The sequence below is a fragment of the Odocoileus virginianus genome, chromosome 13, assembly GCF_023699985.2.
Source record: "Odocoileus virginianus isolate 20LAN1187 ecotype Illinois chromosome 13, Ovbor_1.2, whole genome shotgun sequence".
NCBI classification, from domain to species: domain Eukaryota; kingdom Metazoa; phylum Chordata; class Mammalia; order Artiodactyla; family Cervidae; genus Odocoileus; species Odocoileus virginianus.
This window is the reverse complement of record NC_069686.1, coordinates 30460988-30479745: the sequence shown is the minus strand read 5'-3', so window position 1 is coordinate 30479745 and position 18758 is coordinate 30460988. Positions and strand designations below refer to the sequence as shown.

The window sequence follows — 18758 nt, the reverse complement described above, 5'->3', positions numbered from 1 at the left end:
TTTCACATTGTTGAGCAACCAATCTCCAGCACTCCTTTCATCTTGTGAAACTAAACTGTATACCCATTAAACAATTCCTTGTTCCCCCTCTGTGACACTTTTAAAACTACCTCCTAGTCTTACTAGTTCCCCCACTTTAATTTCTTTTCTCTGTTATAATGTGGAACGAATTTTCCTCTTCATCATTTCTAAGGCTTAAGTTGGAATCTCAGATTCTTCCTAGTCTTCCGCAAAACAAAGTTTCAGACCTCTACCCCCAAGAGTTAATGGGATTTACCCTTCTTTGAAGGACAAAAGCAACTACCTTTAATACTAAATATTCCCTTCAGAGCCTTGACTCCTCATTCTAAGTGGCTTATCAATTTTTTTTCAACCATAAACGATACTTGCCCCAAAAGACTACTAGAAACCAACTTTTTTTTCATTTCACTATAGAATGAAATTGAGAGACAAAGAAGAAATTCAGTAAGAAGAAAAGACTACTATGCTTACAACCACATTTATGGAGCAATCTTCAGGACCTATGAACACGAAGTACACACATTAAGTATAATGCATTTTCAAATTGTTTTTTTCTGGCTCTCTAGGTGATGTGTTGACATTCTTAGATTCTCACGTGGAATGTAACGTTGGCTGGTTGGAACCTCTCCTGGAAAGAGTTTACTTAAGTAGAAAGAAAGTAGCCTGTCCAGTAATTGAAGTCATCAATGATAAGGATATGAGGTAATAATTGTCATATTGCACAGGATGCTTCTAAGTGGCTTTTTAACCAGCAGCAGAAGGTAATGGTCATACTCCTAAAATGTACAGCTTTGCAAATCTAAGTAATACACAGTTTACCTGTTTAAATAAATTGAAATACTTGATAAATATCATGATATCAAAGCAGATCTATCCAATTGTTTATTTGATCATCACAAATTCTTAACCCTAAATGTCAACAAATACTAATATTCAGTGTCCAGGACTTTCCTCTTTCTATTCAGCTGAATACCCAAATATTTATTTTTAAGATTAGTTCTTCTTTTTGTGTATGTATACATACACATGTATATTCTTAAGTAGGGTTTTTTTCCCTCAAAATGGCCAGAATATTATTAAAAGAAAAGTATGTTAAAAGCAAGCAATCCAGCACTAATGCTAATTATATTCATATCTTTCATTGAAATGTTATTCAAAGCTTTGTGGTGATCTAAAATCATCTTCATAAGTGCTTGTTTCATTCACTTGCGCAACACATGATGTCAGGTTGATTATGTGAATGATCTCAGGTAGCATTTTTTTTTTCCTTGACTAGTTACATGACAGTGGACAACTTTCAAAGAGGCATATTTGTGTGGCCAATGAACTTTGGTTGGAGAACAATTCCTCCAGACGTTGTTGCAAAAAACAAAATTAAAGAAACTGATATAATAAGGTAAGTATGTGAAACTTAAGACTAGGAAGGAGTCATGTATCTTCTTACAAAGGCATAGGAAGCAATTCCACAAAAGAGGCATAAGCCATCATTTACAGAACACCAAGAATTACAGTTCTAGCCAACAGATGACCAAAAGCAAAAACTTTTCCTAGGAAATTACTTTCCCACAGCCCAAACTCACCTTTTAGTTATATCTTATTCAGCCCCTCAACCCAAGAAATTCACTGACACTATTTCTGTTCTCTGAGATTTGCAAACAAAGAAACATAAGCCACTAAAACGTGCTGCATAAATTCTATATAAACACATATAACACTGAAGTAAACATGAGTGAAAATTAAGAATAAATAATAGTAGTAGAAATATCATTCTAATTCTTTTTGAGTCTAATCCTATACTTTCCCTGGGAGGAGTGCCAAGTTCTGTGAATAAAGTGAGAAACAGACACAGAAGCTAGATGCGAATTAAAGTTGTGGCTTTATTGCTGGAGAAACTGGATTAAAGAACAGATTTTAGACCTCAAGCTAAAGTGGGGGCTTCCTAACGCCTCCCCCAAAGTCTAGACATGTAGGACAAGCACTCTGCCAGACTCAGGCAGAGCAGCAGGAACCCTGGAGCTTTCCTTGTCAGAAAAAGATCTTGAGCAGACTTCAGCCAGAAAGTCCCAAAAGAAAGTCCGAGCCCAGCCTGTATACAATGCAGCATCCGTTCCCTGAACTCACCCCTCCAAGCAGTGCCTTATATTCTTCCAAATGTGATGTTTCACAATTGATACTCCTAACAAGTGAAGGAAGAGTACGATCATTTATTAAGCACTGTGCAACCTCTCTATAACTCTAGGAGAGAGATTGTGGTTTTTTCCATTATAGAGATAAGGAAATAGAGACCTAAGAGAGTTAAGTAATTTTCCTGGGGATATTTGTTGCTGTTGTTCAGTCACTAAGTTATATCCAACTCTTTGCAACCCCGTGGACTGCAGCACACCAGGCTTCCCTATTCATCACTGTCTCCCGGAGTTTGCTCAAATTCACCTCAGTTTAGTTGGTGATGTCGTCCAACCATCTCATCCTCTGCCACCTTCTTCTCCTTTTGCCTTCAATCTTTCCCAGCATTGGGGCTCTTTCCAATGTGTTTGGCTCTACAAGTGGCCAAAGTATTGCAGCTTCAGCTTCAGCATCAGTCCTTCCAGTGAATGTGCAGGGTTGATTGATCTCCCTGCAGTCCAAGTGATATACAGCTTGCAAAGGAAGAAATTGGGATTCAAACCCAAATCTGCCTGCATATAATATACTTGCTCTGATCCTACACCTGAAGAACCTCTTTGTCTTTTTCAGAATCCAATTCTGAGAGTCAATGTAGTGACTGAGCTCAGATTTATTCAACACAATGTTAGAAAGAGAATGCATTCTGGATAGTCTGGAAACGACATTTGGGACACAGATAAAAAAATACACATAAATCATGGGGGAAGAGAGCTAGGTACGGGGCAAGGTTTACGGTACCGTTGAGATTGCTACAGAGCTTCCATGCAAACCTCTTTCAGCTGGCCCCATGGCAACCACCATGGGACGTGATTACTGCCTTTTCTAACTGCTGACTCAAGTGTAGTTTCTCTTCCCCATGATCAATAACAGCAGTGAAGACTCTAGAGTCAGACCCCTTGGGTTTAAATCTCAACTCTACTATGTACTAGTGGTGTGAGCTTTAAAAAGTTACTTAACCTCTTTCTATCTCGGTTTCTTCATTTTTATATTAACACTAACAGAAGTAGCTACCTCTTGGATTGTTTTGAGAATTAAATCAGATAATACTATATATAAAATGTTTTAAAAAGTATTTGCCAAGAACTTCCCTGATGGTCCAGTGGTTAAGCCTCCAAGCTCCCAGTGCAGGATTCTATCCCTGGTCAGGGAACTATGCCACAGCCCTGCAGCTCAGCCAAGGGGGAAAAAAAAAAATATATATATATATATATATATACATATATATATATATACACATAAGTGTTGGCCACATAACAAGCTGTTGTAATGTTTCTGTATTGTTGAGGCAGTATAGTGGAGAAGAGATCTTAGAGTCAAGGCAGACTCCCTAAATTTGAACCCCAGATGTACAGCCCACAGACTGGTTGGTCTGTGAACTTTGGAAATTTTCTTGCCTTTTGGGGCTGTAGTTTCTTAGGGATACATACTCACAGGATTTTTGTAAGGCCTGAGTTAATACATCTATAACAGTTAAAACAGTGCCTGACTCTTCTTTCTTAAATAGCACTAAATACCTTATTAAAAATAACATCTCTGGAGAGTTTGTGTTGAAGAGTCAAGGCCAAGTAAGAATCCTAGTTCCAGACCCTGTCTTTGCTGACTCTAATCAAGTTCTGCCACAAGAACCAGGGAACTTGTCACTTAGGTGCTCTTTATGACTTTATCCAAGACCTCCCTACATGCGGTAACTATTCTAAAATGCCTCTTATTAAGGAACACTCCCTAAAAGTTGAGTTCCCCTGACATGCAAGATTTAAAAACCAACTTTTCTTTTTGTAGATGTCCCGTCATGGCAGGTGGATTATTTTCTATTGATAAAAATTACTTTTTTGAACTTGGAACATATGATCCTGGGCTCGATGTTTGGGGTGGAGAAAATATGGAGCTCTCTTTCAAGGTACCACTGAGTGTTTCTCAAATTATCTTTACAATTAAGAGTCTAGCACTTTTAAATGGTTTCATTTTACTAATACAATCAGATATGTGACTGCCTCTGGGAGGAAACTTCACAGAAATATTAGGGCCTCTGGATTAATGTCTTCATACCCCAGATTGAATTTGGAAGAATCAATAACTCTCATGAAATTTATTAGCATTCCTTCATATTTCACAACACAGTTTCTGCATCTGAATGTGAGGGAAATAATTGTCTGCCATTTAGTGTAAATGCTGTGGGATGAATATTTGATACAAATAACTCATATATTTTTCTAATATATTAGAAGTAATGAAATTATTTAGTAATAGGCCATCTTGGAGAGTACGAGACAGAAGAATAAAAAGAGCCACTAGAGCAGGCCACCAAAAGGCCATACTGCAGCAACTTAGGGAAGCTCAGATAATGCTGGGTATTTATATAACCATTTAATATCTGAGAAATCAGTGGCGATAGCCATAATGCAGAGTATTCACATTACCTGCTTTCCTATGGAGTTGGGTGTATATAGTAATAGGGGTGTGACTCTGAGCTCTTGATCAACAAAGGAGGTCTTCAAGTTGTGTTCCACAAGTCAGGTAGATCATCCCAAATGTGAGAAGGGGATATTGAGAATATTGAAACATATACTCTTTACCTTGATCCTACTAAAGCAAGAACTCGTGTTACACATTTCATACTTTGGGATTCTGTGAGGATTTCTTTGGGGGGAAAAAAAGATTTACAATTCAGGAGAGGAAAAGAGAAAATATATCATTTAATAATCCTAAAATGGTTCACAGCAATAGAATAAAATTAAATAAACCTGTTGAGTTTAATTTTCTGTTGAAAAGGATATTAGAAAAGTATTACTCCAACAGGGGGAAAAAGTCCCCAGGTGGTTTTTTTGTTATTGTTAATTGCCGATGATTTGTGGACAATCATTTGATAACTGGTACCTATTTTTAAACTGTTGCAGGTGTGGATGTGTGGTGGCGAAATTGAGATCATTCCCTGTTCCCGAGTGGGACACATATTCCGAAATGACAATCCCTACTCCTTCCCCAAAGACCGGATGAAGACGGTGGAGCGGAACTTGGTGCGGGTGGCCGAGGTCTGGCTCGATGAATACAAGGAGCTCTTCTACGGCCACGGGGATCACCTCATAGACCAAGGGTTAGACGTCGGAAACCTTACCCAACAGCGGGAACTTCGAAAGAAGCTAAAATGCAAAAGCTTCAAGTGGTACTTGGAGAATGTTTTTCCAGACTTGAAGGCTCCCATTGTGAGGGCGAGTGGTGTGGTAAGTTCAAGCAGCAACTTCAGATCTGACTTTGTGAAAATACAAGGTAAAAACCTTTTTGAAAATGTGTGGGAAAGGATGAATTGTTACCTTATAAATAAGCACCAAGTATGAGTGCGGAGGAGACAAAGTGTGGTTTGTCTTGACTGCACATATTAGGTAAACTTGAGGTAGGCTTCCAGGAAGCCATGTTTAATGATTAATTCAGCAAACACCAAGTGTCAAGAAACCAGGCATTATTTAAGAACTGGACTATAGGGTAAAGAATAAAGTAGATTAATCCCTTCTCTGTGGAACTTAAAGCTGAGTAGGATAGAAAGATAATAAAGAAATAAGCAAGTAAAGTGTAAATAAAAAAATAAAGTAGCTTTTAATCAGGGAACTGGCCACAGGTGATGAATTTTTCTTAAGAGTGGTCAACTCTATGAAGACATTGAAGGCCAGGTCTGAAAGACCAGGAGTCCACCATGCTGTAAAGAAGAGAGCCCCGGGCAAAGGATGTCACTTGTGCAAAATCTCTGACATGTGACAGTTTGAGGCATTCGGGAACTGGAAAGAAGGTGGATGTTGTTATCAAGGTGTGAGGCGGTAGGAGGAACGGCTCCAGGTGAAGGTCAAGAAGGAGAAGGAGATGGACCCCACAGGTCCTTGTGGGCAGAGTAAGGCTTTTCTCTCCCTCATCTTTTTCTGTCTCTTTCTTTTTCCGAATGTGACTGGAAGTTACTGAGTAGGGTTAAGCAATGGGATGACATGGTTTATTTAGAGTTCTATAGATTTCAAAGAGGGATTGAAAATAACAGAAATTGTCAGACAACAGCAGAGAAAATTCCAGGGCACAAAATAACATACCAAAAGGAAAGAAGTCAAACTTGATAGGTTGGATAGAGTACAAAGCTAAGAAAAAATTAAGGAAGGAGAAAAATGCTCTTAAAAAGCCATTTCAAACCCATTCTAGGAGTGGGGCTTAATTTGAAGAGGATGGCAAGAGATGAGGATCTTTACCATATAATAAGTTTAGAGATGATTAGTCAAGCCTTGATCTAGAGGTCTTCCCTGGTCATGTAAATTTTTAATCTCTTTTACTATTTTATTTCTCATTTAATTTTTACTTACAAACATTCCCAGTGCTGTTTTCTTTTTCTTCTTGCAAAATGTTCAGACTTGGCCCTCAGTAAGCCTGCTCTTTCCACATCATTTTATTTTTTCAGTTCTCCCTAGAAAGATGATTGTACAAACCAATCTTTCTCTGTCTACCAAATTTCCTGATGATAAGAACACTTAGGCCATTTTAATGGTATAAGGGAGATTCTGGAAAAGTGGGAAAGAAAGAAAACCAGTCTAAGAATTTGTTCTGCCTTCATTAAATTCAACTGACACATAAGTATATGTAACCAATTTGTATATAACATAATTGCCTGTCTTTGTAGGTCAAAATGCCATAACTGCTACTTCAGAGGTTCAACTTGATTATTTTATCTTAGATAATTCTTTAGGAAGAATACCCTGAGTTTATACACTGTTCAAGTAATATGCCTGTAAAATAAATTTACATTTTTTTAAACTCTATTTCTTAAGCAGGATGAAAGAAAAAGAAATTCTCATGATAGTAATTTTTTCCTGTCCTAAAAACACAGAATCTCAGTAAGCGCATTACTGGACTTTAACCACCAGAGGGCACTAAAAAACTATCTTTTGCCTCCTCTTTGAGGTTAGCTTGTCTAATAGTTTCCATTCGAATTTTGAAGAGCTCTTCTAATGAAAGAGCTTTCTCTTGATGCCTGAGCTACAATACAACAAAATGCAGAAATGATTTTAATAAATTCTTTCTTTCTGTTTTCCTCCTTATTTGTTGCCTTCCTTAAACAAGTTTTAATAAAGATGATATTGGTTCCCTCCGAAGCAACAAGTAAGGAGCATTATTACCATTAAAAAAAGGACCTTTCGCCAGGAAATTCAGAGGAAGGTTAACTAAATCATTATTTTGGATAGATAATCTTGTAAAGTTCCAAGAAACTAAAACCCACAACTTTTTGTTACTTGCTCCATATCATTCCTTCTTTCAACCTACACACCTAGGAAAGTTTGACTTTTTAAAAATAAGAATAATTTTTTTCTCACTGAACCAAAAATATTTGAAAATAATAAAAGAACCTCATCAATAATTTGAACTTACATTGGATTTAACTCAGCAAACAGCTTCTAGTCTAGTGTTTACCAATTCTGGGATAAACCGTAGAGAACTCAAACCTCCTAAATTGGAAAATGAAATAGCTCAAAATGGATAAATTAAAATTTATACATACTTCCTGATCTTAAAATAGGATTGATATGGTTTACAATAAAAGCATAGATGTGTTTTTTAAGTGAGAGCCCAGTTTTCAGAACTATTCATAATGAGAGAAAGAATATCAATTCCTTAGCACTTCATAGACCATTTCTATATGAATGAAGGAAAGCAGTTTCCCCACTAATTTCCAAAAGGAGGAAAGAGAAACATATCTTCAAATGAAGTAGGGGAGAGGGAGGCAAGGAATAGAAAAGGTTTCTCTCCTTCTCGTGCCCTTTAGTGCTTGGAAGAAAGGATTGTGAGAAATAAATACAAAGCAATTAATTAGACCAGGGGTTCCCAAACACTGTTCTGGGCAAAGTTATGCTGTCAAAGAGGATTCTGTAGTCACATGTATCTGGCAGACTCTTATACCACATTCCCTCTGCACTCAGTACCGGAGGTTCTGAGAGGTTCTGGAGTAGGGCATCCTAGTCAGCTATCCTGAAGCCAGAGTTTTCCAAACTCACTTGAAGATATTTTCTGCATAAGCTACAGGTACAGGAGTTTTTGTTTGTTTTTTTCTGTTAAGATCAACTGGGACACCATTTCCTTTCTTTCAACTCCAGGATTATTCTACCTCCACACATGACTGTTAACTCTCTTCCCTGAAGTTCATGGTGGTGGATTCCTCCTGTGTTCTGACTGTTCCCATTAATGATGGAGTGTGTGTGTGTGTGTGTGTGTGCATGCACATGTGTGCACACGCTCAGTCACTCAGTCGTCCGATCCTTTGCAACCCCGTGGACTGTAGCCCACCAGGTTCCTCTCTCCATGGACTTTTCCAGGCAAGCCTACTAGAGTGGGTTGCCATTTCCTTTTCCAGGGTATTTTCCCAACCCAGGAATTGAACTTGCACCTCTCGCGCCTCCTGCATTGGCAGGCTGATTCTTTACCACTGTGCCACCTGGTGTCTCCTCCCAAATCTGTCACTTTAAATTGTGAATAGAGTTTCCTCTGAAGATTTCTGTTGGAGAGTCTGTTCTAGAATTGTTTTGCATGCGGGTCACCCCAGAAACAACAAAACTGGTAGATTTTAATGTGTTTTTTTTCTCAGTGCTTTGAGGGTTCTATCAGGGTTCCTAGTCAATGCAAGTGGTGTATGCATCTCAAACTCAAATGAAGGTTGATGTAAGGTTTCAATTCCTTTGGGAAAAGCTTCCCCTTTGTCTCCCAGTGCTAATGGATAAATTGTTTTCCTCGTACTCCATTCCACCGAGAGCCTAACGTTTTAGCTTTCCATCATGTGTGGAAGACCTCAACGCCAGGTTTTTTCATATTCAGTATCAGTCCCCTGCTTACCAGTATTTCCCCTTTTACCTCTTATTTCTAGGTTTTGTTTTTCACTTTCTGGACCCTAAAGATGCCCCCTACTTTCCTGTAGGAAAAATTAAGCATTTAAAAGTGCAAACCAACCCACTGAGCACTGTTATGAAATCTGACAACTCTCTGAGCACCCCAACTTGCGTCCTACAGTGCTCCCTAGCTAGAGCTCTTGGTTAGTTACCCTGGAACAGGAGGGGACATAAATAGTGTCCCTGGCCACAGAGACCACCCCACTTGCCAGCACAGGGCACTTCCCTGAGTGTAGACTGAGCTCTACACAGCTCTTCCAGAAGTCTGAAACGTTCAAATTGTGTTATACTATTAACCCACCTTCTCTTTAGACCTGCCCACAATGTCAGAGGGAGCAAGGGAATCAACATTTCTCTGCATTAAATGGTGACTTATAGACAGCTGCCTCCATGTTGGACCCTGCAAATCCATTAATAACCTGGGGGCCTGCCAGAAAGTGTCTTTAAGCTTGGCTCCATACTAGCGTTCGTGACTTCCCTGTAATGAATTGTAGCTTGCCTGAGTCATTAGGAAGATTCTGACCAGGAGTCAGCTGGAATCTGCTGTTTTTGAAAGACTCAATTTATCTATGATTCAGTGCCTAAGCAGTCAGATAGCTTGGAGGGGTCAGCCAGGGAACAGAGCCCATAACCACTGCTTTGATTAAATTGCAAGTATGTGCACTGACTTTTAATATATGCATCAGACAAACTTGAGACAAGAAAATAACTGCTTCTCATGCCACCTTTTGCTCTTTTCCTGTTCGGCATTCCAGGAAAGGGTTAATTAAAAGCTTCTGTGTGTTGGCTCTGTGGCTGAATCACAGGCCTAAATTGACAGATTGAAGCTGTACTTCAGCAAGATTACATTATGTCCCTGTTAGAGATAGCAACCAATAAAATCGTATAGTGCTAAGTAATGCTAAGCTATTAACTTAACTATCTTTAACCTTATTATTGTTTTATATTCTGTGTTTTCTGAATGTCTTGTTCTACTTTAAAATATTTTGTTCTTAATGCGTATTTTATGTTTTGCTTCCTAGCTTATTAATGTGGCCTTGGGTAAATGCATTTCCATCAGAAACACCACAGCCATTCTGGAAGACTGTGATGGGAGCAGCAAGGTACCTGAGCTGGGATTTTCTCTCTCATAGTCAGTATAGCTGATGGTGCTAGGGCGGTTGATAGGTGAAGGGTATGACACATTCATCACTCACTTGAGATGTTCATAATTTTCACATTTTTGTATCATCATAAGGTTAGTGACATTTAGGGTCCACCTCTAAGTGTAAAAGACAGTGACAGAGGGAATAAAGGTGAATACTGTAGCCAACCCACCATGGACCCAGTTCAGGTTCCACCATTTCTAAAAATGCTTTCACTGCAAATTCCTTAACCCTTAGGTGAATGGCAATGATAATAGTGCTGGCCCCAAAGCGGTTGTGAGGATGGAATTAGATACTGCATAGGAAGCCTAAAAAGTAATATCGAATATTTGGTGCTCTATAAATATTCACTGCTATAGTAATAAAGGCAAAAATGAGAAAAGTAACACATTACATATAAAGACAAAATGATAAAAATGAAGTCATACAAATTCTTAAATAATTAATCTAAGGGAGCAGTTTTATTCTCTGATTCCACCCGTCCTTCCCCCTCCCCCACCCAGGTACTCCTAAGGGAGTAATGCAGATAGCACAATTCATGATCCATGGTGGAAAACTCTACAGCCAAACTTCAAAAATCTGAGCACAGTATTTAGGGGAGGGAGTAGGGCCTGAGAAAACAAAGCCATGACTCTGTAGAGCTCTGAGTGATGGCACCTCCCTCTCCAACATATGCTCCTACCCACTCTCATTCTGTTCGGACAGTTATCAGCTTGGCTGCTATATTGGACTCACAGGAACATGGATTCAGGAGTCGAACTCAGCCCCCTAAAACTGCAGATAACTCTCTGCCAGGGAGATTATTTTGTGATGGGATTCTAGGCTTGCTTTGCTTTGTGTTAGAGATATTACTTTATTTTCAAGCACATCCCATGTTTATTTCTTAATTCAAAGCTGCTGCTAGGAAAATAAAAAGATATTTTTGTCATCTCTGTTGATATAATTCAGCCATGGGTTGTAAACTTGAAGTTAATGGAATTCTTTCTTAATTAGGAAAGAGGAGACAGAAGGGAAGAGAAAAGTGTCAAAAATTAATTGAAAGAAATAATTTTCATGCATTAACAATTCAAAGAGGAAATCAAGTCATACAGTATAAGACAAAACCATAAATAGTCCAAATTATATGAAAGTAAAATATTAAATAATATGCAATCCTTCAAGACTCATCATTATAGTGACTTTCTGTGTCTGATTAATCAGTATTTTACCTGAAAACCCAAACTCTCAATAACCATTGAATCTCTCAAAGGGATGCTAGGAGACAAAAAGTATGAAACATGTAGCCCCTGTGTTCCACAAACGTCCATCTTCATTTTTTGTCTTGTCACTCATTTTTAGCTTCTGCTTCTTTAGGTTGGTTTGAGTAATTAAACGTAAAGGAACATGGAGGAAGTTGACTTATTTTTGACAGAATTAACGAGGCTTAATATTAAGCTGGTGACTGTAGGATTCATCCGTAAAGTCTCAAAAGGAATAAAACCCTAGGGCTGAACCATCAAGCCCTAGCTTCACCTTACTTAAGATGTCTCCTTAGTTACTAACTTTTCAATCAGTTAAAATGTCCCTTTTCAATCAGTTAAAGTGTCCCTTTTCAATAAATCCTTGTATTATGACACATATCCGTGCTTCTCTAATTCAATGTGCATTCAGGTCATCTGGGGAGTTTGTTACAATGCAGATTCTGATTCAGTACATCCATAGTGGGGACTGAAATTCAGCATTTCTTAATAGCTCCCAGGAGATGCTAATGTTAATCCAGGGACTACTGTTTGAATGGAAAGTTCTAACACAACAACATACTTGATAATCTAAGTTAAATTCCAATCACATTACAATGATGTGATTTTTTATTTTTTACCTAATGATGCATTAGATAAAAGTATTTAAGTAGATTTTAGCAGCAGCTTTTTTTTTAAATATATTTACATTGGTGTAAAACAACCTCAGATATGCAGATGACACCACCCTTATGGCAGAAAGTGAAGAAGACTAAAGAGACTCTTGATGAAAGTGAAAGAAGAGAGTGAAAAATTTGATGTAAAGCTCAACATTCAGAAAACTAAGATAATGGCATCCGGTCCCATCACTTCATGGGAAATAGATGGGGAAACAGTGGAAACAGTGGCTGACTTTATTTTGGGGGGCTCCAAAATCACTGCAGATGGTGATTGCAGCCATGAAATTAGAAGACGCTTACTCCTTGGAAGGAAAGTTATGACCAATCTAGACAGCATATTAAAAATCAGAGACATTAGTTTGCCAACAAAGGTCCATCTAGTCAAGGCTATGGTTTTTTCCAGTAGTCATGTATGGATGTGAGAGTTGGACTATAAAGAAAGCTGAGCACAGAAGAATTGATGCTTTTGAACTGTGATGTTGGAGAAGACTCTTGAGAGTCCCTTGAACTGCAAGGAGATCCAACCAGTCCATCCTAAAGGAGATCAATCCTGGGTGTTCACTGGAATGACTGATGTTGAAGCTGAAACTCCAATACTTTGGCCACCTGATGCAAAGAGCTGACCCATTTGAAAAGACCCTGATGCTTGGAAAGATTGAGGGCAGGAGGAGAAGAGGACGACAGAGGATGAGATGGTTAGATGGCATCAGTGACATGAGTTTGGGTCAACTCCGGGAGTTGGTGATGGACAGGGAGGCCTGGAGTGCTGTGGTTCATGGGGTCGCAAAGAATCAGACATGACTGAGAGACTGAACTGAACTGAACTGAACTGAACTGAAAACAACAAATTTCCTACAGACCCAGTGCTTTAGAGTATATTGACCAGGCAGATAGAACTAAGTTTAAAGAAATTTATAAAAACTAAAAACACAGGCCCATTACCTAAAACAGTATTTATTTTAGACACTGGCAACTCCCCCAAACTGGACTTCTCCAAGAGGAGTTGCTGTGAACTGGGAGATATTAACACAATGCAACCTGGTGATTTTTTGTGCTATCAGTGAAGAAAGTTTTTTAACCTTTCCTATAATAGAACACAGCCTCTAGGAGTCCAATTTTCTAGTATTAAAAAAATAAGCATAGTAATTCCCATCGAAATCATTTAGGACTGGGACTTGGCTCTCGCTCTAGCCCCAGTGGCTAGGGGCCTGAATCATGTGGTGGTTTGAATGCTCCAATACTTCAAGTACCAGGTTAGCCCAGCACTCAGAACACCTAAAAAGGCACCCATTCACAGACATGTACTAATTATACTAAATGATTGTTTTAATATTGCAGCTAACATTTATTGATGCTTACTGTGTGCTCAACACTTGTCAGACATTACTCCATTGCTATCCAACTTAAAAATTATAAAAACGAGATTAGACAGGGTAAATAATACGTCCATACTGTCAGAATTGAAAGTGGCAATACCAGGATTTTGAACATAAAACATCTGACTAGAGTGCCTATATTCTTTAGCATTACTAATAAAAATGTTTAGCAAAGAGTTTGCTGCCAAAAGTCACCTTCTCCTTATACATTTTCCCCACAGCTTCAACAATTTAATTACACCTGGTTAAGGCTTATTAAACACGGAGCGTGGTGCTTAGCTCCTGCGCCTGATAACGGGGCCCTGAGGCTGCACCTTTGTGATAACAGAAACAAAGGGCTAAGATGGCTGCATAAATCAACATCAGACTTCCGTCCAGAACTGGTAAGCAAAATATTTGTACCTCTTCCTTACCACAAATCCAACTTTCCATTAAATGCGACATAAACCCTCCTTGTCAGCTTCCTCAATCAAAGGCTTTAAATGTGTAAGGGACAATAGAGGCAGTGTAAAAGTTCTTACACAGAGATAAACAGATTTTTTTTTTCATAAATTGTTGAGTCCTTTTTCATTCTTTTAACAAAATTTACTTCAAATCAGTTCTTTTGGTTATATTGCTGTTATCATCTTTGTTTCGAAAGTCATTTGCCTCTGAAAGTCAGTTAACAATGCCAAAAGTCAGGCTTAGAACTGGTTCTCATTGATTACCAGAAAAGTTTATAGGGAGAGTAGATGGGGAAAGCAAGAAGCAGTGTGCTTCCCCAAGCCCTGTGCTTAGTACAAATCTGTCTCCACTTCCTGCCTCCTTTCCTTAGAAAGATTTTCTCATGTCCTCTGGTTCCTGAAGACTTAGGCTCTGGAGAGTCTAAGGGTGCTGGAGTCTCTGGGTGCTGGAGTCATTTCCAACCAGCTTGCAGGTGCTGACCGTGTGCAGTTCTTGCCAACTTCACATTCAGTGATGTCACATTGGTGATTTGAAACCAACCATGACAGGAGTATTTACAAAACCCCCTGCTAGAGATCAAGGGATGGTTTTCCAGAGGTCAAGTTGTGGATATTAACCAGAACAACCATGCCCTATCCTATTCAGTGTCCAAGTACTCTGCTTTCCCCAATCATATTTTAGTAATACAAAGTCACACGTTTTCTGTAGGATCTTGGAATGGCAGGAATAATTTCAGGCCTGCCTTCTCAAAATTTCTTCTGTCTCACTAGCTGGTAGCCACCAAGCCCACTGAATGAGTAATGAGTATGTGGAGACCATCATTTTGCTCAAGGGTGACCCCAAAGTATGCACACTTTTTTCCTTGGAGTGTCTCCATTCTTTCTGATGTCACAGCCAGTGATTGATCTCTTCATGACATTTTTTTTTTTCCTGCTCAGGATAAAACTAGGACCTAAGCATCACACTCTCCAATCTTCCTTTCCATACCTCATCTCTATTATATTTGAGGGATCTCTTTACAACCCACCAGCAGATAATTATAGCTAATCCAGATCTTCTCAGTGTCATCTTTTTTACAAATCCTTGAGGTTACTCAAGTATCATATTTCTAAAATTCTAAAAGGGTGGCAATATTCTGGTTTGTTTGGGGTTTTTTTTGGCTGTGCTGGGTCTTCTCTGCTACAGGGGCTCTGTCTAGTTGCAGCAAGCAGGGGCCACTCTCTAGTTGCTGTGCCTGGGCTTCTCTTTGAGGTGGCTTCTCTCGTTGGGGAGCACAGGCTCTAGAGAATACAGGCTTCAGCAGCTGTGGCACCTCGGCCTAGTTGCCCCACGGCATGTTGAATCTTCCCAGATCAAGGATCGAACCTGTGTCTCTTGCAGTGGCAGGCAGATTCTCAGCCACTGCACCACCAGGGAAGTCCAAGGGTGACAATAGTTTTGTAAGAGTATCTTTAAAATAAATTATTATAAAGTCACCTCCATTTGATAAAATTGCAGAGCATTTCAAAACCTGTGTGTGTGTGTGTTAGTGGTTCAGCTGTATTCAACTCTCTGCAACCCCATGGACTGTAGCCTACCAGGCTCCTCTATCTATAGAATTCTCCAGGCAAGAATGATTAAAATGACCTTTGTCACAGTTATGGATATTTGAGAGGATTGATAGGTGAAAAAGTTATAAACTCATGAGCAAGTTGTAAGTAGGTTATTGACAATTTCTAGGATGTTTAATAAGTATTAATAATAGAACCCTCTGAAATACCTGTGACTTCTAGTTATACCTGGACTTTCTAGATATTGGGCATTATGTTCTATTAGAAAACATGGTAAGGGACTCATAAATAAAATACATCATTTCTAACACATTTTATTCTAAATTTGCTTTCTAAAGCATGAACTTAAGAAATTAATTAACTTATTTTTTGTGACGGTGTTTTTTTTTTTCTTTACTACCATCAGTGAGGGAGCCAGTCACCATATACAGTAAATACCATCTGGAGTTATTTCCTTTAAATAATACAGTTATCAACCATATCATCAGAAAATTCATCTTTTGCTTCATGAAGAACTAAAAGTTATAGCTTGGAGAGTGTGAGAATTTAGTTTAAGATAAAGACAAATTTAATACTGTCTAAAGTCTGGTTTATGTTATTAATTTATTTTGGGGGAATTCCTAAAAAATAAAAAATGAAATCATCTTTTTTTAAAATTGGTTTTAATTTCTTTACATCACAGTTGTTAAATTCAGCCTGTGGCTAATTACCAGATCCCCTTTCTCTCCAGATGAACCACATTGTTTTTGGAAACTATCATCAGTTGTTATGCTTGGAAGGAAATATTACTCAGAAGACCCTGAAAGTTGCTCCTTGTGACCCAGCAAAGCCATATCAAAAGTGGAAATTTGAAAACTATTATGAAGACTGAAGAGGAACTGATATTTTTATCTAGTAAACCCACTAGACACTGTGAATTTGACAGTGAACTTGGTGACTACATTTCCCCATACTAGTTTAAAATTTTCAAAATTAATAACATTTAAATGGAAGATTTTTTTTTAAATCACAATATTTGAGATACCAAAATTTAACTCAGGGAGACAATCCAGCATTGGATTGGAGTCCTTCTTCAGCACTAGGTAGCCTTTTGAATTGTCTGCTTTCCACTCTGCTGGAACAAAGTCTGCTATTTGTCCCATACCATCTAACAGGTAACCAGAAATGAAGACGGAAGAACTTGGAGAAGCACAATGATATTCAATGATGGCTGATCATAACCAGCTCTTTTGACCCACAAGTAGGTATAATTATTGAGAACCTGGTCCTTTAATTGCCAGGTTTTCATCAAAAATAAAAGACATAGAAGGAAAGAAAGAAAGAAAGAAAATTACTTGAGTTCCTAGACTAAAAGACCTCAGAAACACACAGCTTTCACCTTGGTGAAATCTCTCCCAACCACATGCTTGTTTACCTAATGTTAGAAATAATATTAATATAATACTCCTTGATGGCAGGGTTTTGATCTAGATGACTGTATAATGTTTTTCCTACTCTGAGTCAGTGGAAAATTTCTAAGTGAGGAAGTCAAATGCTTATTCAATTCTAGATATGGATGTTTCCATTCATTTTGTGCTTTTAAACTACACTTTAAAAAATGGCCATACAAGTAGCTTCTAGATTTATGTGGATATTAAACAAGAAAAAAAAAATGCAAAGAAATACAGACTGCATCACTTCACACAGTAGTAACTGAAAATAAATTTCATCATTGAACCTACTCTAATACAGAACCAAATAAGAGGAGTTAAAATGAATAAAGCAGAAATAGAGCACTGAAAAATATTAAAGTTCTCTTATGTGAAAATACTAGTTTGTATTCAGTAGCATTCACACAGATGAAGTATGCTAAAATAGGCTTTACAAGATTTCAAGGTAGAAATAAAGTGAAGGAGACGTAAAGAAAGGGGAAGAGAATGATAACCACAGTGAAGAAGAGAGTTAAGAGAAAAATGTCCTAGATTTAGCCAAAATAAGGAAGGGAATCTTGCACCTCTGTGGGGGAGAAAAGAATAAATGCCTAGATGTAGACCTAAAGATAACACTGATAAATTTGGGGAAAATTCCAATATTACTTTGATCCAAATTGAGTACCTAATTTTAGGTATGCCAAAACTTTGTCATACTGAAAGATATCTTAGAAATCCTGATAACCTTTGCATTCATTTGGTAGAAATTTGATGTCCAGCAGACACATTACCTATCTAAAAATCCCAGGCCAGTTAGTAAGAGAATCAGGATTAGAATTAGAATCAGGATTATATTAGATTAGATCAGATCTCTGGAACCAGGATCTCCAGAGATGGAACCACCAGCCTAAACAAAATTGCTCCATGACACTCTTAAAAAAAAAAAAAAAAAACACATAAATGTTTTGATTGAGGTTGGGTGTCTGGAGAATAATCATGCTACATGCTTGTTAATATTTTAAAAAGAAAGAAAGAAAGAAAGAAATCTGTGCAATTGAGTTGACAGTGAAACTTGGTGTCCTTAGTTCTGTTTTCCTATTAAAACTTTAATTCCCAATTAATTATACAAAAACAGAGCAATAACTAAGAACTGGAAGGGGAAATAGGTTTGAACATTTGTATCATATTTAAGATATTTTATGTAAATAATTGATATTGCAGATGAGATGAAAAAATGACTAGAAAATAAGATAATTCTTTTCAAAGCATCGCCATGTGGGGGATACAACACAAATTAGTTGCCAGAGGACTAATTGAGTTGCTGACCAAACTCAATGTGCTGGATGCCCTATGCAATTCTTTGTGTAAGTGAAAAAACGTCAAAAGGTTTTCTGCCGGTCTAATGAATCTCCTTTTATTCAAAAACAGTTTCCACCAAAATTGTCAACTCTGTTCAGAAAAAGATGAGTTATGTTTTGTATAGGTTTCTCTTTGGGTGTACCAGCTGAAGAAATTCAAATGTTTTTGCTCAAAAGAACCCTCTGTGACCTGTTCAGTGTATTCTCCTCTTGGCTTTACCTTGACATACTTGTTATGTGAAGTTATATTGTCAGTATAACAAAGAACTATTTTCATACATCACATGTTTGTTCTTGGGTGGAATTTTTAAAACAGTTTTTACCATGTTTTTCCCACTTACTCTAAGAAGCAAGGCAATAATCAGTAGTTAGAAATCATATGAACCTCACCTTAAGAGTATCGACTAATTGTGAAATCTACTACCAACATTCTTTTAAGCAATGTGCTCCAAGTTTTTGTTTTGTGAAGACTGTAATAAAGGTATAAATGCCTCTA

At 37.9% G+C, this 18758-nt stretch overlaps 1 protein-coding gene across 1 annotated transcript in view; it reads left to right on the top strand.

Annotated features, from left to right (window-relative positions):
• GALNT5 (polypeptide N-acetylgalactosaminyltransferase 5) overlaps nucleotides 1–18758 on the top strand; it is a 41895-nt gene extending 23137 nt beyond the window's left edge. Inside the window, exons 4-10 of the mRNA XM_020910475.2 lie at nucleotides 588–723; nucleotides 1298–1417; nucleotides 3964–4081; nucleotides 5079–5402; nucleotides 10106–10186; nucleotides 13723–13884; nucleotides 16226–18758. Coding sequence (XP_020766134.2) covers nucleotides 588–723; nucleotides 1298–1417; nucleotides 3964–4081; nucleotides 5079–5402; nucleotides 10106–10186; nucleotides 13723–13884; nucleotides 16226–16366 — 1082 coding nt within the window. The 3' untranslated portion in view covers nucleotides 16367–18758. The remainder of the gene's footprint in view (nucleotides 1–587; nucleotides 724–1297; nucleotides 1418–3963; nucleotides 4082–5078; nucleotides 5403–10105; nucleotides 10187–13722; nucleotides 13885–16225) is intronic.